The sequence below is a fragment of the Lagenorhynchus albirostris genome, chromosome 21, assembly GCF_949774975.1.
Source record: "Lagenorhynchus albirostris chromosome 21, mLagAlb1.1, whole genome shotgun sequence".
NCBI lineage: Eukaryota > Metazoa > Chordata > Mammalia > Artiodactyla > Delphinidae > Lagenorhynchus > Lagenorhynchus albirostris.
Window position 1 is genome coordinate 14,671,750 of NC_083115.1, and position 25,887 is coordinate 14,697,636.

A 25,887-nucleotide genomic window follows, 5' to 3' on the forward strand; every position below is an offset into this window, starting at 1 on the left:
GCCCACAGTTCTAGTCCATTACATCAACAGTCCTTGGCATAACATCAGCAGTTGTTATAGGGTGGACTGTGGCTCCCTTCACCCTACAAATTCATATGCTGAAAATCTATGACGTTATACTGGAGGAGGGTGAGCCTCCACTCCAATACAAGTATCCTTATAAAAAGAGGAAATATGGACACACACACACACACACACACACACACACACACACACACACACAGCACCATTAGAACATAAAGGCAGAGATCAGGTGTTTATACAAATCAAGCAGCACTAAAGATGACCAGCAAACCACCAGAAGCTAGGAGAGAGGCATGCAACAGGCTCCCCATAGCAGTCACCTGAAGGAACTAACTCTGCAGACACCTTGAGCTCAGACTTCTAGTCTTCAGAACCATGACAATAAATTTCTGTTGTTTGAGCACATAGTTTAAGGTCCTTTGTTATAACGGCAAAAGAATATTTGTTAAATATACAAATAAAATACCTCATCTTTCACAAATGGACATCATAAACTCTGTGTCATGTCATTAATTAATAACTATAACTAAAAGCTTGTATTTATAGTCATATAGGTAATGAACCAGAATTGGAAACAGTTAATGATTGTAGCCTTTGAAAAAATGAGACTAAATCAGGAAATGTAATTTTTCATTTTATACTTTATTTTGGCCATGTGCATGTATCACTTACATAATAAAAGGATAGTTGATTAATAAACCAATGTTATCTTACTGAAAGCATCCTTTTTGTGAGTTAAACGGTGAGGCAGTTTAAATCTTGGAATTAATTCAGGAATTTTGACTTCATATAATTACTTGTGGAAAGCATGCTATTTCTCAAACAAAATTAGGCATATTTTATGTAGAAAAGTCCTCATATTATTCACTATAGTTTACAGTTATTTTTAATTACAATTTCCTAAGAGCTATCAGGTAGTATTAAAGATAAGGAAATATAGGTGAGGTGATTAAGTGATTTAATTGGAACAAGAAGACAGTGAAAAGAGCAGTTTTAACTATTACTGTGCGCTAAGATAATGCTTGAAATACCGTGCTCGTCTCCACTCAATCACTCATTCTACAGAAGTCTAATAAGTGCACACTATTTTAGACAGGCATATGCTAGGCGTGATGAGAGAATAATGAATAAATTGTGAGTATCCTAGTCTCTGCCTTCGAGGAATTTAGTTTGAAGTGTACATATGTGTTCTGGTTTCCTGAGGATGCTGTAACAAATTACCAAAAACTCAGTGCCTTAAAACTACAGACATTTTTTCTCCTGTAGTTCCTGGGGCCAGCAGTCAAAGTGTGTTGGCAGAGCCATGCTCTTTCAGAAGGCTCTAGGGGGAGGGGCCTTCCTTGCCTTTTCAAGCTTCTGGTGGCTCCAGGTGTTCCTTGCCTGTTGGCCTGCATCACTCCAATCTCTGCCTCCATCTCCAAATGGCTTCTCCTCTGGGTCTGTGTCTCCTCTTCTGTCTCTTATAAACACACAGGGCATTGGATTTTGGGTTCATCCAGATAATCCAGGATGATCTTATCTTGAGATCCTTAACTTAATCACATCCGCAAAGACCATTTTTCCAAATAAGTTCACATTCACAGGTTCCAGGGTGTAGGACACACACATGCCTTCTGGGGGCCACAACTCAACTAACGCAGTATGAAGAAGGGAATAGATAATAGATAACGCAGCGAGGTAAGCATGATGGAAGGGTACGTGGGGGTTACAGTACACAGAGAACACCTGGAAGGAGGTCCCAGTTCAGTCTGAGGGGTTCAGGGAAGACTATTTGGGTGAAGTGACATGTAAGAGAAAATCTGAAGAATGGTAAGGACAGGAAGGTGGGCTGGGGAGAACTTTCTGGGTGAGAGAGAGAGAGAGAGAGTACGGTGAGCTTAGGTAACTAGGGGAAGTTGAATGTGGCTATAAAATATAAGGTGAGCAGAAGCACAGCAGAATGAGACTATGTAGGCAAACAGGGCCCAGAGTGTGATTGTCCTTGAAAAACCTCGTCTAGCGTATTGGAATTTTAAAGCTATGAGCAGGAGTGTGACAGAACTGCATTGTATACGGATAATTTGAACTGCAGTATAGATAATGGACTGATAGAGATTAGAACTGGAGACAAAGAAACCAGTTAGGATGATGTAGCAGTAATTTGAGCAAGAGACTGTGGGAAGATTAAGAGGAACGGCATGAGAAATATTGAGGATGTAGAATTATCATTTCCATAACAACTACTCATTACAGCTAAACTCACTGGTGCTTGTGTGCCCAAAGTAAAGATGGATTCCAAATCTCTAAATTTTCACCTGAACTTTCTAGAACTATGATTAGTCCACAGGTATATAGGCATGGAACAACATGCATCTAACAGCAGTTTTTAATAAACATTTTGCATTTCTGAAACATGTCTTTGATGCATGGATCCATTTCCAGTGATTCTTAGAGCTTTATTCGCATTGCTTCAAAGTAAATTTAAACTCCTTCCTAAGTGAAAGGATGGGACTGTACGTTTGAGTGGTGAGTACTGCTTGTGACTCACTCTTAACTGTCTGTACCTGTTTAACTGTTTTGGTTTCAAAAAGTTGCATGAGCAGAAGGTGAGGAATGCAGAAGGGTGTTCTCAAAGTGGCAATGGAATTCTGTGCCGCAAGAACCAAGGCAGCAGCAGGGGGTGAAGGTAAATATGTCACTTTGAACATAAGCAGTTCTGTCTGCTTCCTCTCACCTGGGTGCCCACTGACCATGACCAGGGCTTGTATAATAGTTGACCTGCTGGAGAGAGATTCCCAGGCATCTAAAAGTGGCCAGCAACCTCAGGGGGGGAAATATTTGCTAATTTGCTAATAATTCTTCCAGAATCGAGTTTCATTGGTAAGTGGTTGAAATGGTAACACTAACTTCAAAACACTGTGCCATGTATAACTCCCGTGGATTTGAAATGCACAACAACAACATCAAACATCCCGAGACATGGTTATGATTCACCTTAAGTGTGTTGGCTACACCTCTTAGGTATTTTAAGCATGACTTTGTACTGCTTTATACTCTCTTCCAGTAGCGGGGGGTCCTGGCTTCCACTAACACGCATCTACTATTTCCTCCTTAGGAGAGACTGACTTTTACTTTTTGTACCACAAGCCCCCATATTGTGTAGGAAACTATTGTGTGGCCATTTTGATTATTCACAATACTCTGTTTTGGTCTTTCAGCATAAACCGTAGATTTGAAATGACTTCAATGTAGATTGATAACAAAGAGGAGCCTAAACATGTTCCTTCCCCCTCAGAGCCTGTACTCTCCCAGTTCTCGTATACCGTCCCCACCCATCCTTCCCTGCTTCACACAACTTTATGTGCACCAGTTTTTGTTGTGATGATCGGCACAACAACCAGAGCGCCAGCTGAGCAGAGCACAGTCCTGTGATTTTAGAAGGGAATGCTGGGAGCACACACACTGAGCAGCACCTCAAACGCATCACTCACTCACTCACTCACTTATGTATCAATACATCTCCCGAGTGAACGCGGTCCCCTTAAAAATGAAAAGATTTATGTGAAAGTTAGAAATTAAATTTCCTAATCAACTGGCTTCATGTAAGCAATACAACTATTGCCCATTCACTCTCTATCAAGAACATTTTCTCAGTGGTCAGGGTTGGAAATTCAGGATTACAGTAACTATAGGGTATTGCATGGGAAAAATGGATTTATTTCCATTGTATGTTGCCCAGGACAGGCCAATGTACAACTTTGCACGCTTTTTGTTTCTAGTCTAGATAGAATTTTAAGCATAAAAATTTAGTGCTTTACATGATCACTAATATGTTTAAAAGAAAAATTTGCATGAAGATGATGCTGAAATGCCTGGCTAGCTTCTTTTCTCCTCTGGCCTCCTTAAGGATTGCTCACAGTATGGAAATTGTTTGAAATACTTTTCAGCTTGTTTAAAATTTATCATGCCTCAACCCAAACACAGTGGACATCTGAGAGAAAGCACTTTGTAACTTCTAAGTGGAGAGAGATAATATTTATGATAAAAGTCTAGGTTGATCAAGGGAAAGAATACAGAATAATTGAATTAAATGAAAATTCATGCCTCAGGAAAGAGCCATTTTTTATTATAAAACTAGAAAGCAAGAGAAGCTGAGAAAAACTTCACTTTAGACTCTATTTTCAGCTTCTAAAAATTTATTTTATATTTTTGTCAGCATATACCTGAAATGGTAGTTAAATTCTCAAAGATGTGTTGTTGTTTTTTTTCCTGCACACAAAGTGGACGAATGTCTGAAATAGGAGGATAAAACATTTCCTTTCATCGTTCAAAAAAACCTTAATATTAGGTTTGTGTTACATTTTGATGTTGGCCAATTCTTTCTGATTACTTTTAAATTATAGCTTTTCCATGATAATATGCAAGTCAGCATCTTCCCCGTGGGGCAGCAACTTTGCATTGGTAACAGGACATACCACTATTAACACTCTAAATTACAGCTCCTTGGCCTTGTCAAGACACACACATTATTCCAGTTTAAGTGAAATGCAAGAATGTTTTAAGTCTCTTCCTGCTGGAACATTCCATAAACCTATGAAAAGCAAATTCTCCATCTCTCATCCCTTATCTGTCCGTAGGATGCTGCCTACAACAGACTAGTCGACTGAGCAACATCTTGCTTGTTGGGTAAAGGAACACATGACAGGACATTCAACATCATGTGACCACCTTACAGCAAAATGGAGACAAAATGCAAGGGAGTTTATTGAGGGATGGATTGAAAATTAAAGTCCCATGTACGCAATGGCAAATACACACTGTAAGAAATTCCTCTGCACCAAGAATTCAGCTGTTTGTTTCTTAATGTAGGCTCTAGTCGGCTGCATTGGCTCAAACTCCATTTCCCTGTGCCTTTGAGGGGTGAGGGTGTGAGAAAATGGTCCACAGGCCTCAAAGGTGATATTAACCACAGAGGCGGAGCCTGCTTCTGGTTTCCTTTGCACTCATGGGAGCAGAGCACCATCAGCTGACTTACTAACCTCCCTGCAATACAGACCACTTAGTTCCTGTGTGATTTGTCCTCTATTCCAAGTCTCAGTAGAGACTGTACTTACTGCAGGTAGCCAAATATCGCATCCCAGATTGTGCTTGATTACTGCAGATATTGAAACTTAATTTATATGCATATATTCTTTATTAATTTTGTATATTTATAGAATATTTTTGTTAAGTGAACTTATTTTATCCTTAGATTTCCTGCTATAGGTTTGGGCTTTATATATTTCCTAATTCTCTTAAGAAAAAGGTTAAGTCATTCAGAAGTTCATAAATGCATTTTGTAGTATACATAGACATTTAATCTAAATAATATTTAAACTATAATGTCAGAAACGAAGGCTGTTACCCAGCACACTGAACGTGAGCACTAGTCTTTTTCACTCAGAGTCTGTGGTGCAACAACACTGTGAGCCACATCGTGGTTGAATGCTGTCCTCTGAGCTTGTCATCCATCAGAGAATTCCCATTACTCATAGAACCTATGGGCTTATGTTATTAAAGAACTGCTTGATTTATACTCAAGTAAAATGAAAATGGAAGCTTTACCTTTTATGAGATATTTATAAAGCACCTTTCTCATCTGTTACATTTTGACTGAATCAACTTTGGGTACCTCGTTGAAGCACTCTAAAGAAAATTTCCCATTTCCAAAGGCCAGTATGTGAGTGGAATACAAAACATCACAACTGCAATTTAATTTTTAGCAAAAAATGAATTATCCTCTTGCTTTTACTTTTCATGATTTTAGGCAGTTATGCTTTTAAATAACTTTGTGACAGTCGTCCTTAATTATAAAAAAATTGATAGCATTCCCTACATGATCCTCACATATCTATGAGGGTGTGAAAGTTAGTGGGAATCACTCTCTCTTCTCATCATTAATTTATAGTCGAACCATTTTGTTGATGCTTTAGTCATCAAGCAAATTTCCGTAATTCATTTCAATTTTCTGCTAACTAATCAAACACTAGCTGGGGAGCAAATGAACATGGCTAGCATTTTTTTCAGAACCCATTAGTATATTGAAACCTAGATTATGTATTTATTTATTTAAGATAAAGTGAGCCCAGAAATTAGCTAAAATCTAAGTTTGAAAACAGAAAGCTGTTTTGCCAAAGCTAGAGTCTGGCATATGAAGTACCGTCCATCCTCTTTTGATTTTCATATCACCATGAAATATTCTGTAAAAAGAAGACCTTAGCATTTAAAAGTGTCCGTTTACAAAATGGCCTTTTGGAAGTATTTGCTTATTTCACTTATTCCCTAAGATTTAAGTCTGTGTATTTAAAAACAAAATTGTATTTCCCAAGAACAGTTAAAATAAGCACAGAGAGATCCCTCTCTCTCATTGTCACAAATGCAAAGTCATTTCATCCTTCAAAGCTCAGCTCCGGCACCCCTTGGTGAAGCCTTCCCTGACCTCATCTGGATGGGGTCCCTACCCTAGCTTTTAAAGCGCTAGCTCCACAGATCTTAATACTTTCTACCTTGGATTAGGTTGAGCCAGGATGTTTCTGTACTTGTGGTTCAAAACCTAATATTACATTAGGTTCTAATAGTAATAGCTGTTAAAGTTAGTTTAACTGATTATTTTGTTATTTGTTATTTTGGTTACATTGGCCCTACTAATGTGTAAGCTCCTTCAGGTAAGGATGCATATATGATTCTTATTCAAATTCTACACCATACATGGCAAAGTGCATGGGGGGAACAGAAGGTACTTAATATTTATTTAGTTAATGAATGCATATTCCAGACTCTATTCTATAATGATAATTAGATAGCAAAGATGTATATGTGGGTTGACTTACTTTCTAAATTCTCTCTCAAATGTTGTCAGTCTTTTTCCACAATTATTCCCAGACAGTTCAGCTTATTCTTAGATCTGTAACTAGAGCAATTTAGTAAAAGAAACAAACAAACAGAAAACAACAACTCCTACTACTAATAGCTGAAGTCACATGGTGTTTACTATGTGGCAGGCACTGTTCTAACTACTTTATACTTATGAACTTATTTAATCTTCCCAAGAACAAAATGAAGCATCCCATTATACAAGTGAAAAAACCAAGGCACAGAGACAGTAAGTAACCTACGTGATTACAAAGCTGTGAGTGAGGGAAGCAGTTTGCTTTTAGAGTCCATTGGCTTAATTACTTCGTTCTATGTATAGCACCACAGTGTAGAAGCTGTGGAGATTTACCATGGGCTGTGAAGCGTTGGAGGAATCTCCAACTAAAGTAGCTACTATACCCTGGTTGACTATATATACTGTGACTATAGATTCCACTAGCACTTAACCTATTCCCAGATCTAATTCTGCAATTCTTCAGTTATTTATCTGTCAAATCTTCACCTCAAATTTTGGTTAAGTAATGGATTGTTCTAGTGGTTGTGTTTTGTAGCGCTGAACAATATTTTCCATCTCATTTAATAACCCTAACGACCTTGTGATATAGGGACTGTTGTCTCCATTTTTCAGGGACATATAAAGTGCCCACAAATTAAATAACACCCCTCAATTTGGATGATACTCCTCATCACAGCTTAATTTCTTGGTTAGAAAATTAAGCTCAGACCAAAGCTATTCATTTCCTAGACTAAATAATGATGCTATTTCAAACTTAAAAAAAAAAAACCCTCTGGGTTAGCTTTCAATGTATATGAAAAACAGTATATCCTTTTGAAGTTTTACTGGCTCAAAAAATAGAACCCAAAATGGAAGAGGTTCATTAATCACTAGTTTTATTCCTATGCCAACGTAGAAATAGAACTGAAAAAAGAATAAAAGTGGACTTTCTTATTTGCTTGTATTTCCTTTGAAAATTGTGAGGTTATCTCTAAAGTACCACTATAATTTTCTTGACAGAAAATTATTTGTGGAATAGAGATCTTGTTGGCAGCAGGGATAAGTACTTTATTTCTAAGAACACGAGCCAGAAAATGAACGGATTCCACTGGCACCATTGTGCTTAGTGCCCAGATAACAGAGGCAGGGCTCTGTATTGTAGGTTTTGCTAGTTATCCCCACTTTTGTGGATACTGGCATTTCTTCGAGAGAGGCAGCCAAAACCTATGCTAGTTTTGTTGGTATTAAAAGATTAATTAGTTGGTCCTGGTTTATAGTAACAGAAATCCATCAGGAAGAAACTAAATCAGTTTCACTATTACGATAGCCTCTAATGTGCAGTTGGCTCTGAAATACCCATTAATTATTTAAAATAACATCATAAAAGTGTATTAATTCTTGCTCCAACAAAAGCTGATGCTGGGTTAATGTGAACTTATTAATGATCTTGTTACTAATAATGTAAATTTGCAGTTTTGGTCCAAGTCACTGCTTGGATCAGAGGCCCATCACACATCATAACTACTTTTTTTTCAAAAATATCTGGAACAAGAAACATTTCAAATCTAATTGTTCTCATTCACAGTATATTTTTCTGCCCTAAAGGCATCTAGCATCAAATCTCCCTACTTGATGTGGTTTTCACAACAGAAATTAAAAATAAATTTACTATTGTCTGGCACTCTCTGAACAGGAGCCCCTCTCTCTCCCTTATTCATTTGTCTTTTAATTTCTTACTCTGTTATTCCTGTCATCTCTCTCCCAATGTCCTCACAATGACATTAACCAGAAAAACTAGAGATTTTCTAAACCAGTGGCCTCCCAACATTTTTGATTATGTACTTTTCAGGGAGGACGTGTATGTTATTTACTTATAAATTATAACATATGCTTTCATTTAATATATCATATGTCTTATAAAATATATACAAAGTGAAAGGATAAATTACAAATAAATGTGAACGGATATTCTAATATTTTCCTCCTTACACTCACCCTTGCCCACTCCTTTCAGGAGACAACTGAGTAGTTTCTAAATAACGTTTACCACTCAGATTGCTATATAACTATTTAGTGACAATTAATTGTTTTGTGGCAAAGGGTAATAATCATCTCAAATTTGAAGAGACCAGAGCAACTAGAGATCAGAGACCCAGACTTTACATAATTCTTCCCTCCCTCTTGTCCCCTCATGCCCTGTTTTAGCATGGAAATAGCAGGGAGAACAGAGAGGAGGTTATGGATAACTGATCACTGATTTTGGTTGTGTGACTTCATTTCTTCTGTATCCTTATGACTCGGGTTCTTGACTCCTGATATTGTCTTCTGAAAGTAAATCCTTTACCATGACATGGCTATTCATTCATTTAAACACTTATGAACAGGGTTCTAAGCTCTGAGATGGATGCTATAGACACAAAATTAAATTGCTACAGACATAAAACTCTCCCCAGATGAGCTGACATTTTCGTTATCAACGGTGGGATCAGATGTATTTGCAGTAAACATTCTAATAGGAATAAGTCCTCTGTGGGTGAAGAGAATCAAGCAACTAACTTGGCTGAGGAAACTGGGGAAAGTCCCTCCAAGGTGAAGACATTTGAGGATCCTGAAATATGAGCTTATCCGGTCTTCACCTTCAGCCTGGTGGAGACACAGCCCACGAGGGCTGGCTCTAGTCGGCAGAGTTCCTCCTGTGAAATGGCAGGAAATATTATTTGTCTCCACCTGCTCTGTAATTGCGGAAGTCAAAATCATGTTACTTGTCTCCTTGTTAAACCTGTGCTGGTGATAACCATAACTGCATCATGTTGAGATAGGATCTGATTCTAGCCTCCTACAAATCCACTTTTTGTCAAGGAATTGTGTCATTGCTTTTTCTTGCAATTGACCGGTGCTTCCCTTGGTACCCTACTTTAGCCCATCCTTCTCTCTCTCTGTCCCTCTCTGTCTCTCTCTCTTTCTTCCTGTTTTCCTTCTTCTCCCCGGCCCTACTCCTCCTGTTCCCTCTCTCCCCTTCTCTCTCACTAATGCTTCCTGCCTCAGTGCTGGCCTTACGTGTTAGTCAAACAAAACCCTTATTTGGGGACTTCAGCAGTGTGTCAGGGATTATATGCTTCACAATGTAAGGAACTCTACCATCTGGCTCATGGTGGTGTACCACGTCCACAGAACAGGACCTGGGATATTGAAGATGCTCAATATTAACTACTGATTAATTTTACCAGACAGTATATCTAGTGTTATCCTGTATCATATAATTAAATGTTTTTGCATTTCTGGTTGGATTTAGGGGAATTATGTTTGCTATGAGGCAAAATATTTGAGCCCCAAATACCTGCAGGTATATTTTTGGCTTTCTAGTTGTTTATGAGCCAAAAACCTAGTTTAAATAGCATGAAAAAAATCTGATGGTTTTCTGTGGCTTAACACACAAAATGAGCTACTCACAAAGGTGCCAGTTTTACCTGGGACACAAATCCAGTTAAAAATATGGCCGAGAAGACCTGATGTTATCCATCTACACATTGACTTTCCACCTGGTAACAACTTTTCTCTGCCAGCCCTAATGCTAGAACTAGGGAAAGAGGTTTAACAACAATACAATCTGCTCAATAAGCCTGTGTCTTTAAAACCAGTGTGACCTTCATGTGAAATCATACTGTCATTATGAATCTATCTGCAGAGCTGTGTATACTTTACTCTGTTTCCCATCCCTTCCCTCTTTGTCAACTGGTACTAGGCTTATTAACAAACTCTAATTCTTCCACTAGTCCTTGCTTTCATTCAATGTTGGGGCCACAGCTTAACCATCTTTTAGGTTTTTATTTCTTAGACAATTTTCCCCTTCCCTTTAATATTTTTCTAGCTGACCTCCTATCTTGGTCCATTCCATCTTCTGCATAATTTACTATGTACTTTATGTCACCCATTGGTCAATGTTAGCTTTCTCATGCTACAAAGCCCCCATATAGGCATTCAGGACATAGAAAGGATCAGGAGGGTTATAGCAAGAAATGAGAACGTCTTTTCAGGTATAGGTGTGCTTTTATCAAATACGTACATATTTTAAAGATAGGGTAAGGAGATAATATTTGATTTTTTTCAGTCATTGCTAATCAATGTATTACATTTATCCACAGATAAAGTACAGTATATACAGTATAATATTTTGGTCCTGAGCAATTTTTCCATAAGAAAGAGTATAGCATTTGATCCACATCACTTCCACACATAAAATAGTTTCCTAACATGGAAAGGTATTCTGCAGTGTGAAGTTAAAGCGTCAAGTATTTATACAGATACCAATTGACACTCCTAGTAAGTATGTGTGGCTATCCTTAATGGCCACAGAACACATACACAGCCTGTTTATTTCACTCACAACATGCCATGATATACCGGAATATATTTATGTTAGGTGTTGTTCCTCAACATATTCATGTTATGAGTTATCCTTCGATAAATATTTTCTCTTTCTTCTTTGATAATAGAATTTTCAGCAGACACCTTGCCCAGGATGCAGACTCCATTTCTCAGCCCTTATTGCTAGGTGTCGCCATACAACTAAGTTCTAGCACATGAAATATGAGGGAAAAAAAAGAAGTGTACTCTTTCTGGGTCTTGCCTTTACCCAGGGGTGTGGCCATTCCTGTACCCTTTCCTCGTCTTACTGATTTGAATATGGATAAAGGCTCAGGGTGGCAGGGCAGTTGGATAAGAGGGTCTAAGGTATTGAAAACATAAGGCCTACATATTGTTCCAGAACTACCTATACCCAATTATATATGTGTGAGAGAAAGATGTTAGCCAAGCAACTTTTTTTTTTTTTTTTTTTTTTTGCGGTACGCGGGCCTCTCACTGTTGTGGCCTCTCCCGTTGCGGAGCACAGGCTCCGGACATGCAGGCTCAGCGGCCATGGCTCACGGGCCCAGCCGCTCCGCGGCATGTGGGATCTTCCCGGACCGGGGCACGAACCCGCGTCCCCTGAATCGGCAGGCGGACTCTCAACCACTGCGCCACCAGGGAAGCCCTTAAGCCACTTTTATACTGGTTTTCTGTGACAGCAGTCAAATCAATAGCATAAATGATACAGTTTCATTGGCTGCTGGAATGTGAGGTTTTGTTCAAATGTGGAATTAGGTGTCTTTTCAAAGTTCAAATCATTTTTATACTATCTTTTGTGTTTATTTTGCTTGGTAATATGGAATATGCTTTATGAAAGCCAATAAAAATATTTTATATATTTATACAACTATTATGGCTATTCAAAAGTTTGGGAACTATTTAAATAGTCCCTAGGGAAGACTGAATTTTGGACTCTCTTTAATTAGTAAACCACCATCAAGAACAAATACACTAGTTCTTTAAAAAAAAGTCTAACCTCAAGTCTTTCCCTACATATTTTCCATCTTCACATCTCATTTGGTTTGAAGAGACCACTTCTTAGACTGTCTCCCTCCTCCACATTTCTTTGGAATTTGTCTCTGAGAATTGCTCTTAACCAGCTGCCTTACCCCAAAGACCCACCCACGCCCTATAAGCGCTGGTCATATGCCACACGATCTTCCTGGCTCATTTACTGATGTCTGCTCATGATTTATTGGTTTCCCTTTGATTTCACTGGCTCCAATTTAATGATATATTTCATCATATTTAAGGAAATTATTAGCTTAAAGGTCAATATTTACACATACTACAAACGCAGTCATCTTCAATTGACACTCCTAATAAGTATGTGTGGCTATCCTTAATGGCCAGAAATATCATTGGAAAACAAGAAAAAATACGTCATGCTGAGCAACAAACGCCTGCCAATATTTATAGGTTTGAAGGAATGATAATTTGTATCTAAAGTACAATGATATCTCTAGAGTAGTAGTTCAGTGCATTCTGAGCATTACCCTTATAAACTCTGTTTTTGCTTTCTTTTTTCAAGTTTTAGAACCTGATTTTATCCTGAATCCCTCCCACAAAAAATTCATGTTCATAAATTCTATGAAGGATTTGGTTCACTCATATCAGATAATGAGCTGATTAAAGTTCCGTAACTAAAATTTTATTAGCTTATATTATATTTCACCTTTTCTAAGCTCTTAATCTCAAAGCTGTCACAGTGGTTGACAAATAGTTTAAAAGATACAACTAAGCCAACTCTTTTCAGAATCAGTCCCCTAACACTTTAGACATGAAAATGGGGTCCATGTGTCTCTCCAAAAGGTTTATCTGTTTTAAACTAGTTGCACTGGCATTAGAATTGGAGTAGTTGATTGAAACTTTTGTTGATATTTTGAAAAACTTCATATTTGTTTTCATTTCATAAGAGTAATAATAATCATAATAACTATATAGATAAAGGGTTGTTTTGTGCCATGCAGAAAATGCTTCAAATAGTTTATATATCGAATATTATTTTATTTTTGTACTTCTCTTCATTGTATGCATTTCACCCAGAATACTATCACCTTTTATAAAAATTATATAGGCTAAAAATTGAAAATCCCCTGCTTCTATCCTTTTACTTCCATTCTCTCAAAGTAATTGCTGTCAACAATTTTGTGCCTATTTATCTAGAATTTTGCATATTCGTATTTAGTCATCTAGAGAGGTTTATAACCCATCTATATTTCTATCTGTATCTGTATCCACACATTTCATCAGATAAGGTTGGGATGTGCTACAAATATTGGTCTGCCACTGTCTTCTTCTATGTATACTATATCATGAGCACCATTCAGTTAGAGCACATGGATCTCACTCCATCTTTTTCATGGCCACATAGCATTCCAAACTATAGATTAAACAATCATTATACATTCTTTATTGATGGAAATTTGGATTGTATCTTTTTTGTCAGTAACACATAATACAATGATGAACATCTCTGTACAGATATTTTTATGAATTTATTTTGTTTTTTCTTTTGGTAAAGTTCTAAAATGGTTAGTGCACAACTTGAAGGTATTCCAGCGCTCATTCAACATCAGATAGAACAAAAATTCCTACACATTTTGCTTCTAGAGGCTTCTCCCATAATCATACTTCCCCAGAGTAAATTCCAAACCTGAAACTTTGCATTTAATCTGTTCATTACAAAGCATCCCAAATGAGTTGTAGAGTCAAAACAAATTCTCCACCAGACAATACCACAACACTTTAGAATGATGAAATGCTTAAAATAGAATATTTAAGTTAGAACTTGTAAATGAGATATAATTATGGCTCTTGTAATGCAACTATGCTATAGTGACATGTCCAAGAGCAAATTCTTTCCAGCATTCTTAGTATTGATATAAATGTCCAAGTGGTGAGCATATGTTTCTGGAATGTTTAATGTTTCTGTCGGCAGTTGGGCAGGGTCTGTCTTATTTTAGGGAAGCTATGTCATAGGTCAGTTAATACTTTCTTACGTCATTATTACATTCCCTCCAACAGATTTGGTAGACTATATGGACATTTCTGAAAAAGCGACCTGAGCAGTCCAATCATAACAACATTATGCAGCATTAACTTTTTAATACAATTTATGTAAGGAAGGAAGAGCTCGCCAGAAGCACAGAAAGCTCTGTTGGCATGTAGTTTGAGCACATTGATCTTTGCTGTAAAGTCTTTGACTTCACTTTAACTTATGACATGTTACTGATCTAGTTTGTTAGCAAAACTAGTTTATGGAAACCAGATTTCTTCACCAAAAGAGAGTTGAAGATTTTTTTTTTCTCATTGTAGATAGCCCCAGTTGAACAGAACTAAGAACCTTAGTTTTGCCTTAGGAGAATAGGAATTATGGATTAGTATTATATCAAGAGAAGGGCAAGAATGTTGCACCAAAGTGTCCAATCTGCAGGGTTTTTTTGATGCCAATGGGCATGTTGGATTTACAGAAGAAATTTTACTTGTATTTACATCAGGATTATAGAGTACTACAATGTGGGAAGAATGCTAGGGAAATCCTAAAGGTATGACAAACTTTGGTCAAGAGTTCTCTAACTAAATCATGATCCATGTGGTTCCTTCCAATCCTTGTGTCTCTCACTTGGAAACTTCTTGGGGGATCATGGCATCTACAGGATTAGTCAAAGGTGCCTCAGCATAAAAATTTACTTCAGTTAGTCATCCTTTATGGTCAAGAGTTTAAAAAAAATGTTCATGTAGCTATGGATAGCAAATGTGCCAGGGTATCATTTAAAATAGCATTAGCATATTTTGGGGGAGGGGGTACTGTTGCCTTGGTATATGCAAAGGGCTCATTTAAAATATGTGATTTATACCGCTTTTATTATAATAAAATATACTTTTTAAAGGGAAGAGAAGCAAGCTGAAATAAACAATTTTAATTAAAAATTACCATGACATTCTTTCTAAAAATCAGAGATCACTCTTTAGATAGGCTTTGAACTATCTGGTGGCTATTTAATTCCAGCCAAAGAAAGTGAAACCAGTTCTGTCTTCAACACAATTCCAAAATAGAATGTTCATGAGCCATTATAAATATTATTAGTGAAGTGGATAGGTTATCCTGTTTTAATTTTTACGTATTTTGATGATTTCCCCAAGAAGATGCTCTTTGAGTCATACAGCTACACTACTGAGCAAACGAGATGTCCACATATCTTTTTAACTCTAGCAAAATAATAAGTGACAGAAACAAGGATATTTACAGAATTCCAAAAGCCAGATAATAGGTGCATGTGTCTTACCTTTCTTTTACGCAGTCTGACTTGGTTATCTGTGGGTTCATGGGTGGCCAGAGTCTCCTTTATGTGTAAACACTGCATGCCATCTCCTGAGTTGACCTTTGGAAGACTTCTGTTTTGATGTTCTGAGAAACCACTCTTCTCCAGGCCATTTTCAGCTGACATTCCACTAGGGCAGGAAGGAGGCTGCAGAAGGCAGCTTCCAGAATCTGTTTTTAATAATGGCAGTCCTCTGTCTGCACAAGGAATAGCCAGGAACTCATCTTGTACTGCACTGCAGGTGTTTCTTTCATGTTCATCTTTAGGGAAGTCGGGTTTCCTTCGATGCTGAGCAATTACAGCAGAATTAAGCAATTGCTTTTCCGGCACAATATCTTTCACATTCAAAGAGTCACATGCATTCATTTTGGATGCATCTTTTATTTCACTTAGGCTTATATCCTTACAAAGCTCCAGGCTTTTACTCACCATGTCAACAACTTTTCTGTCCCCCTTTTCCTCTACCAGCACTAAATCAGCTCCACCAGCCATTCCCCAGGAGTCATAAGAACCTTGGTTACTTTCCATGATGGGCAGCGTCTTTACTAAGGAGCCTGCTCCTTTGATGCTATGTTGGTCTGATGTTCTAGGCCCTTGAGTAGTTAAAATCTGTTTATCATCTGTAAGATATAGATCAGAATCAGTATCCTCGTCAGAAACATGCACTAGTGTTTCTGTGCTGGCCTCCAGAGAAAGAAACTGATCTTCACCTTCATGGCTGTCATCTTCATCCACCTCCTTTGAAATGTGACCCATTGGCCTCCCAGGAATATCTCTCAGCTCTGAGCCATGACAGCAGTCTGGTAGTGAAACACACCTTTCTTTGCGGTCCACATTTAGGGTTGCATCTTTTTCCATACTTGCCTGCAAGCTGTCAGCTACTAGTCCATGATGACATGCTGTGTTACAATCATCAGAATTAAAAGGCTGTCCCATCCATTGGGTCACATGTTCTTCCCAGCTTCTCTTTCTGATAGCTACAGACATGTCATCGTAGTTTAACAACAGATAGAGGGATACGTTCCATATGAGACTAAAGATGAAACGATGAAAGATTACTTCAAATTCACTGATTGAAGAAGAGAGTAAGTTTTGTCATTGCACCACCTATTAAAAAATTAAAGAAATATACATAGTTCAGGATATAGTTCTAAAGTCAAAATATATCTTGGAAAAGAGAGCACTTAAGCTGTGCTATGAAAGATTAAGAGATTGTATAAAGCTTCTATTTAATAGCCTCAATAAGGTTATTTCTTTAAGAAGCAGCCTAATAGTAGAAGACAATTTCACATTCAATATTTCTGGTCAAAAATCATTAATAATACTTTTAAATGCAGCTGGATTGATTGATCTATTAACGAATAAAGATATACATATTGAATATTTAAAATTCCATTAGGAAAATATTTGGATCACTATACTAATAAAATTCACTGGAAGAAACTAGTTGCTCTAGCTTAGATGCTTTCCTGATTTACTTTTGTGGACACAAATCGTTACAGAAATCTATTGGCTGTTTGGTTTGAATTGCACTGAAGGCCACCAGGGAACTGTTCATGCAAAACTTGAGCTATAGAGACAGCATGTGTAATGTATTAGTGTGTGAAAGAGCTAATACAGATCCCAAACTACCAGAATGCATTTACTCCAGGGAGTGACTAAGAAACATGGAGTAATCCAGTTTAGCTCATATTAACACATAATTCATGCATAAGAAAGCATAACACACACCACTTAAAATGTCTTAGGATAAATACATTTACATGCATCTCATTGCTGCTACGACCCGCTAGCAAGCTAGTACTGTTGAAGCTTACCGAAATTAAATAAATTGCCCAAGGTCATACATCTAGGAGGTAAGCCTGGATTCAAAGTAGGCCCCGGTTCTAAGACCCAGGCTTAGAGAGCCAACAAACTTCATCCATGGAATGCGATTCTACTGCCACCTCTTCCCTCCACACATCTTTAGTAGATATAAAGTCTAAACTCTTCAGGCAGGAATTCGGGTGACCCAAAAAGAAGATGTGAGCCTGATAAGACAACTGAAATAATTCTTCAGAAATTTCAGTCTCATTCTCTTTGGCTTCTAAGGAGTTTAGTTTGTATACTTCTGTTAGCATTTGGCCATAAAATTTTAAGTAAACAAGAAAACCAGACATAAGATAAGGTCAGAATATAAACACATTCCAGGTATCCATCCTTTTTGCCTTAAATTATTCAAAGCCTTAGTTAAAGGCAACAAATTATACCAATGTAAACTCAACCTTATAAAAATGGCTAGTCCAAATGTTGTCCCATAATGAAACCTAATGACTGGACTGTAAAAGAAAAATCTTATTCAAGAGCAGACACTTCCAGTTTTTACACCACACGAGAACTGTCAGCACATGACATGGATTGGCTTATTGATTTCAATCATAAACAAGATTAACTGAAGTGCTGGTTTGGGGTCACTTCAGTCTATTGAAAAGGACTCTGACTCCCCACCAAAGATCGCAAGCTATTCTGACTAAGCACATGCCAGAAAGGTAAATATTCCCATCTTGTAAAGACCAGGAATGTACTAGAATTTTGGTATCCCAGACTGACCAAATATCATTCTGGATACTATTCCGTTTCTTTAAGGGTCTGTGTGTCTCTTTGAAAATGGTCAGCATTCACATTTTCTATGTTGGCATTCATAAGAAAATATAAAGTCCCGGAATTCCGTGCATAAGTCATTATAGTGTGGGAGGCTACGGAAAAGTGGAAAAAACGCATAGATGCAGGCCAGAAAATTTCTGCTTTCATGGGCAAATTTGGGTTGTAATAGGGCGGTTCTGTTTTAGATGCTTTCTTTTCTTTATTTTTATCCAGTGTAGAACGAGCAGGCTAACTTAAGAAATGCCAAGTGGTATTAGTGTCATTCCTAAGCCACATTTACATTTAAGTTGAGACAATTCTGGTTTTCTTTCTATGATGAAGAAGGAGAAAGAGTTTTATTAACCCCTTGGGGAACAGATTACATAAAATTTTTGCCTTTGAGTCCTGACCATAATATTAATTAGTTTACTGCACTCAACCTTGGCAAGTAGGTAAGTATTTTTATAACATCAAAGGAAGACAGTTCAACAAGTTCTGAGACAATCTAGCTGCAAAGAGAGATTATAAATTAGATAGATTTGACACAACATTAACTCCTTCTGTCCTAATTTCTAATCTACGTTCTTTGGACATTTCCAGATCATTCCTGTGAATTTATAGTGTCTTTATTTTGAAGACATAAAATTTCCTAACTCTCATTATGACCATCATCACTACAGTTTGAATGTTCATTCCATATCCTGTGGTCTGATAGATTGTTTTAAAAACTTTATCTCAACAGGCTTTCTTATTCATACTTCCTATTTTAATTCTGATTTGTAAGATTTATAGTTAAAACCTGCCTTCAGGATCTAAAGGCTGAACAACGTATTAATTAAAATATATTGTCCATCACATCGGAGTATATCGGCCCCATTTTCTAAGTCATCTGAATTGACTAGAATCTGTCCTGTAAGATTTAGAAGTCTTTGTAAAAGACCTCACTTTCCCTTTGAGCCTTCTCACCATTTCTAATTACCGGCTACTTATTTTGCAAACTTCTACTACTTTTTCTTGTAATCACTTTTATGCAGTTTCATTCAGAATGAGCTCAGCTGCTGAGGATTTGGATGAAGGATCTGGAAAAGTGTAAGTCATTCCAGGGTGTTGATTTTATGAAGTGAATTTCCATGGGGATTTTTCATTTCTTAAATGCATGTGTTCAAACACCACTGTATTAATATTACAAGAAACTCTGTGTACCTCTAATTATGTAATGATTCTGGAAAATATTTGTGAAATGCCCACATTTGCTTTTTGTGATATTAGTGCATAGGCTGTTTAGACACAGAGTGATTTAAAATTTATTGTTTGGGTTAATTTCATAACACCACTCTTTAACATAAGCATACAGTGGCATGCAGTGTATATTTTAAAATTAATCAAAATTGAATGTTACTGTACTAAAAAACAATTGAAGATATTCTAGTTTGAGAATCCCTGACCTATGTCTGACATCAAATGATCATGCTCTCTTTTGCACTTGCTCCTGAAATAAACACATACCTTGTATTTTGACTTGGCAAGTGTTCCTAGGGAAGAAGAGCCTGATGGGAATCACTACTGCCGATACTATAGCCTGGGAAAACACGGTGCAAATGAAGTACTTGTGGCTGAAATCAAGTGGGCGGTACCTTAGAACTGAGAGCAACATTGCCTGATCATAATCATTTATTCAACAAGTGTTTATTTAGTGCCGAATGGGCTGCAGACAGTCCACTAAACATTGGGAATATAAGCCTAAGTATATATTATCTGTTTTATCCTTTCAGAAAACAGATGACATATATAGGTATATGTATACATACACATATACAAATAAATACGCACACACACACACACACACACACATGCACATGATTGACTCCTGGGTTGTTTTTAAACACCTTCACACAGCTGCTGCATATTTAATAGAAGGCATAATAGTACTGCCAGTTTCTCTGTATTTTCCTACTTTCTCCTTAGATGGCTGGAGTTAATTCTGGTTTCCCATCAGGTCTTTCTTCTTAATTACCCATCCCATGTTAAATTTCTCCTACTACTCTCTTCTCCTACTCTTCTCTCTTCTCCTACTACTGCTTTAGTGCATATCTATATGTAATAGCTACCACATAGCGTGTACTCAGTCACTGGGAGAAAGAAGAGAAGACATGAGGGAAATAACCTCCTTTTAATTAAAGGTAGGTTAAATTCTCTAACATGCACTCTTACAAGAATAGAGAATGCATCTGAACCAAGAAGGGAGCATTTCTACAATGGCCCACATTGTTGCTAATATAAGGGTCAAGTTGGTGAGGTGGAGAGATGGGGAATCTGGACATCCTAGAGGGATGTGACACCTTAGTGTATCTTGGCCTACGCTCAGGGAGTCACCTTTGCATGTAATAAGTGCCACCCAAACACTTATTGAATTAGACGATTACAGCAGAATCAACATATAAACAGACATGATCACAGCTTACTGTAGTTCTTCAAATGTGTGCTCACTGATGGACAAGTAAATCTGCCTGACAGTGAGCATTTGCGGAGGTCAAAATGAAATTCATTTTCTTGATGGAGCTGTCAAAGAACAAATTATCTAGCAAACTAAATTGTGGAACATTTGGGCACCTTCCACCGCCCCCAACTCAATGATAACACGAGAGGAATGCTTTTCAACGCAAAACTGTCAAATATTCAAGAGGCTTAGGATCAGCGAGAACGCCTAGAACAGATATGATTATTCTTAATCTCTTTAGGTAAATGAATGAACAAATAGCAAAAAAACCCCAAAAAACAAAATGATAACACATTCAAAGAAAGCATTTCTAAGAGTCTAATCAGGGTAGCCAACTTTTAGTAAAAGACAAATAGTGCTTTTTCTTTAAAATATTCATGCTAACTAATTGAAATTAGACAGGGCTAGAATTAGGCTTAGGAGAGAGAAACCTTTAATAACGATGCAAAAACCTATCTCTGTATGACTACAGGCAGATTTCCTTTCTTTAGTGGCAATCTTTGTTTTAATCCTTCACAAAATCATTATCCATCTACTTTTACATACTTTGTCAAATGTTGGAATTTACTCATTAGGCCTCATTAGCTGTCTGTGGAAAAAACAAACTCCTGTTAAAATTCTTTACTGGTAAATTACTTAACGAAGCTTAAAATATTATATATGAAAAAGCTTCCATGTCTTTAGGTTGTCTGGAAATCATCAAAAGTCTTAGTAAATTACAGAATAAACCATCTATAATGAGCTAAGTCAGTGGATTGAGTAGTACATCACTTTTTCCGAGAGACACATCCAACCTTCCATCATTTTTGGTCTTTAGAAGAAGAATGAATAAATAGGTACCCAATTAAAATATTTTTTTAAATGTTTACCTATTTTTATGTATATATTAGTTTTACTAAGCTTGGTAAGTTTTTTCTCCTTCTTAGCTCTCAAATATGTTCCAGGAATCAAGTAAATTTGAAATTAACTCTGTCAATCCACTAGAATTCTGTCAGCTCATCAGAAAAGAACAGGCTGTTACAAAGTTGCAAGTTAATATTTCTGAGGTGCCCTATTTTTACCTCTGGCTTCCTACTATTTAATGTAGCCCCAGTAGTTTCTAATTCCCTTGCAGGGAGGAGCGCAGATACTGGCAGTGTTTGACTTATCACCACTTTGCCGCTCAGGTCAGCCAGGTTTGCGGATTCTCAGAACGTTTTTTTAAATAACCACGTGTAATTTGAGTAAATCTTTAAAAATGTCCTATTTGTCTGATACCACTAAGACTTTTCTGGGGATAATTGATTTCTAAGAGATCCCAGAATTAACACAGTCTTGGGGGACAATATTGCATCATGGATGCAGTAAGTTATAGACACCTGTATTTCCTTCAGGATTCCATGTTTTATTTTTTTAGAAAGTACACAGTCTTCTCAATAACAGTGTTCCATCTGGTACAGAACTCTTTGAGCACCTAGAACTACATTGTATTTTAGCTATTTCTGCAAATAAATTCATTAATGAATAATTAATCATTTGTTTTTTTGATTCATATCTCTTTTCTGCAGAGTCTCTTATAACCAAAGAAAAGTATTGCCTTTGCTCCTAACTTATTTCACTTGGAATTTTTCATGCAACAGGAAATAGCTTAGAGTTAAATTTGATATCAAAAGTTTGTTTTTTTTTTTTTAATGGCAAAGCAATATGATTGAAATGTGGTTTTGCCTTATTATAAAAAAGATACTTCTATTCCACAATGGACATGAATTATAATGCTTTATCATCAGCATGGTGAGATGTGGCTTTGCTTTAAGTGGTCACTTTCTATTTTTAACTTTGCTATCATTTCTAAGAACACTCTAAGGGTAGACACAGTAATCACCAAATATAAACAAGAGGGCTACAGCAACACAGGTGCTCGGACAGTTAGGTGACAACAGAATACTGAGATTTCAGTCATTTGGTAAGTACAACTTTCACTGCAATCAGGAACATGAAATCACTGAGAACTTAGCTACTTCTGTTAGGTTGGTATCCTATCAGGGATTGATGCCTCTGATATCAACTTTTTTCTTCTGTATTTAATATCTATAATTCTTATCTTATTTTGTCATCTTCCTATGTACATTTGAGCTTGTTTTTACTACCAAGTGTCCCATATACCCAAGGAATAGTAGGTGCATTAGAAACTTTTGATGATCATGATAATAGTAATAGTAAAAGAGCTTCCATGTATTAAGCATTTACTGTAGATCAGGCCCTGTATTTGGTGTTGCACTTACACTATCTCCTTTGGTAATAATACTCACAAATACTCTATGAAGTAGGTACTATCATTGTCCTGATTTTCCAGGGAGAAATTTTGGCAGGACTAGGTAACTAGCTCAATCTCTAACACCTATTGATGGGTAGTGATTATTACCTCTGTTTTTTGTGAAGGCAAGATGTCCGTTAAAGAAACTTTTTTTTTTCCTGGTGATTTGCATTAGTTACTTAGGTTTTGTCTTCCCCAGTTTTCTCACTTCTATAATGGGAATAATGAAAATTGTTGAGAGAGAATAATATTGAACTATAATAATAATGAGCAGATAATATATGTAACACACTTAATCCATGGCATATTGCAAGAACTCACTAGATACTAAATGATGATGACGATAATGATGATGATGATGACAAAGATGGTGATGGCAATGATTACTTTAGTTTTTGACGGATCTTAGCTGCAGAAACCATGGCTGAGTAGGAGCTGGAACTATCCCTTGCATGCCCATGTTATTTCAATAGAGATGAGTGATTTGACCACAAGGTGAAACACCATGATTCTTTCTTTCTTGATTCATTTGACCTCTGCTTTTTAAAACAAAATTTTGTTTGTTATACTGTATGCGACCCAGTTTGTACGTACAAAGTCTCATCTAATGCTCAAAATGACCTAGTGATATAAATATTTGCATTATCTTCCAGACTTTACCAATAAAAAGCAGAAGCTCAAAGTAGGATGGGGCATGCTTGAAATCACAGAGCAAGGATTTCAAATGGCAAAGATGCAAATCTGAGCCAGTTTTCTGTCTCTTCCCACGAGCTTTCCAGTACACCACCCCCATTTAAATTGTGGAAAGTTCACTAGTGCTCTGCTCTCACTGGCCTCGTGTAACTTAACTTTGAACTATTTTTGGATACTCATGCTTTCTCCTGGCTCTTAATGAACTTGTAATGTCATCTTATGAGAGTGCTATTAACCTCTGGCCTCAGGCTCTGATGACTTTTGCCAACCTCTTATTTTCCTTCCTCTTTAAAAATTATTATTCTATCATTACAGGATGTCTGGAAAATTTAAAAAAAGTCTCACAGCACCAACTCTTCAATGCTGGTTTTCCTTTCCTTTCTTTCTTCTTTCCCTCCTATTTATTCCACAAACATTTATTAACAAACATGTATTGACAATACCTGACATGCTAGGTATTTTGCCAACTGCTGGGAATAAAAAGAAACACTGGTTGAATTTCTAAGCTTGCTTTCTGACCTTCCTACTTCCTTTGGATCTCATTTCTATTAAAGGACTGATTTCCTCTGGATTATCTGAACTGTATTGCTAAACCATTTTGTGATTTCAGTCTAATAGGAAAACCTTTTCACACATACAAGCAGCTACAACTGCTTTTTTCAGTCCTCTATCTTAATTCATGAGCAAGTTTATACACATGCTGTTTACATTGCCTTTCAGCTTTTTTTACATCGGAATTCCTATTTAATCTTTTCAAGTTCCCTTATATACTCTATAATCCACTGAATCAAAATCAATAATCTCTTTTAAACTAGGTCTCAAGATCCACACTTCACCTTTATTCTGTTTACCTTCTTCAAAAACTAAGCGCATCTATTTCTCAAAACGCTATGAGCTGACCGGCAGTTTAACGCCAAACTAGAAGTAGTGTGCTGTATCTCTATATCCACCCCAAAGTCAATCTGTATCTGGGCTTCTCTGTAAGCCTGTTTGATTTGTGCAACTAAGGGGCTTATCATTCACCTGGGAGAAGAAGGTATAATACTTATGCTATTTCCTTCAAATCTGGAGGAATTTTCCCTCATCCTCTTTAAATTCTCATGTACAATTCTTAACATTTATTCAGATAATAAAATTTTCTGATCCAGATCTAAATCATCTCTCTTTTGGAACTTCGTTGTACTATAATGATTTCTACAGAGAGGATTCTCATCGTAAGATGATATTGACACCAATTCATTCCTTCTCCAAGAGGAAACAGATGAAGTAAAAACAAAAGACACATCTTAAATGTCCCAGTTTAGACTTGTTTTAATCCTCTAACACCCATCCTCTATAAGTAAGATTAAACCATGCCTAAAGTATTTGTAGTGAGGTGTATGGTATGAGCAGGTTTGGATATGGACAGAAAAATTCTCTTTTTTATTATAATGTCCTCTAGAAAAAATTAGATAAAATGGTGTAGTAGGCCCTCTAGTAATCACGCCATCAGTTATATAGGCTCTTGCTTTACTGCATTTATTCCTCACTCCAATCATGCAGAGTGTGGAGACACTGGAAGTGCTGACTAGCCTATTTTTAAGTGGTAATAGCATCAGGAAATCCAATCTGGTTCAGAAAAATGGGGAGAAAAAGCATCATGACTCACATTTTCTCTAAAGAAATGGGATGTACTAGAAATGACACATATTAGCTTTATTAGAAGGGCTCTTGCCACGGAAAGTGCAATGTTTCGGCGTGCAAAGCAACATATACTGTCATATATGAAGAATGTACAGATGAAGCAGCCACCTCCTCCATTTGACACTGCACTGGTCAGCCATTTATATACTATAACAAACTCTGGATTCTACAACTAAAGGACTTTGTAGAAGGCTCAGAGGAGATATATGAACCAATTAAAAGACTGTAAATAAGCTGTAGAAGGGAAGATGAAAGGAAGTGGGTTTATTTGGCCTAGAAATGTACACTTATGTTTTCACACGTCCATTTAGGCTTTTCACATTTCCACTGAGGTAGAAACCCACAGAACTGGAAACAGGCTGCAGCAATAGAGATTTAGGTTAGATAAATAAAAGGATGTCCGGGTACATGAGATTCTTAAACCGATTCCAGTGGGGGGCAGTAAAATCTTTTCCGA

General features: G+C 37.0%; 1 protein-coding gene across 6 annotated transcripts in view; it reads right to left on the minus strand.

Annotated features, from left to right (window-relative positions):
• DLC1 (DLC1 Rho GTPase activating protein) overlaps nucleotides 1-25,887 on the minus strand; it is a 401,507-nt gene that overhangs the window by 373,438 nt on the left and 2,182 nt on the right. For 5 of the 6 annotated variants that reach the window (XM_060136256.1, XM_060136254.1, XM_060136257.1 and 2 more), the window contains exon 2: nucleotides 15,607-16,749. In XM_060136256.1, the coding sequence (XP_059992239.1) occupies nucleotides 15,607-16,629 (1,023 nt within the window). In that variant the 5' untranslated portion in view covers nucleotides 16,630-16,749. The remainder of the gene's footprint in view (nucleotides 1-15,606; nucleotides 16,750-25,887) is intronic. The other variant, XM_060136252.1, reaches the window with a different exon arrangement.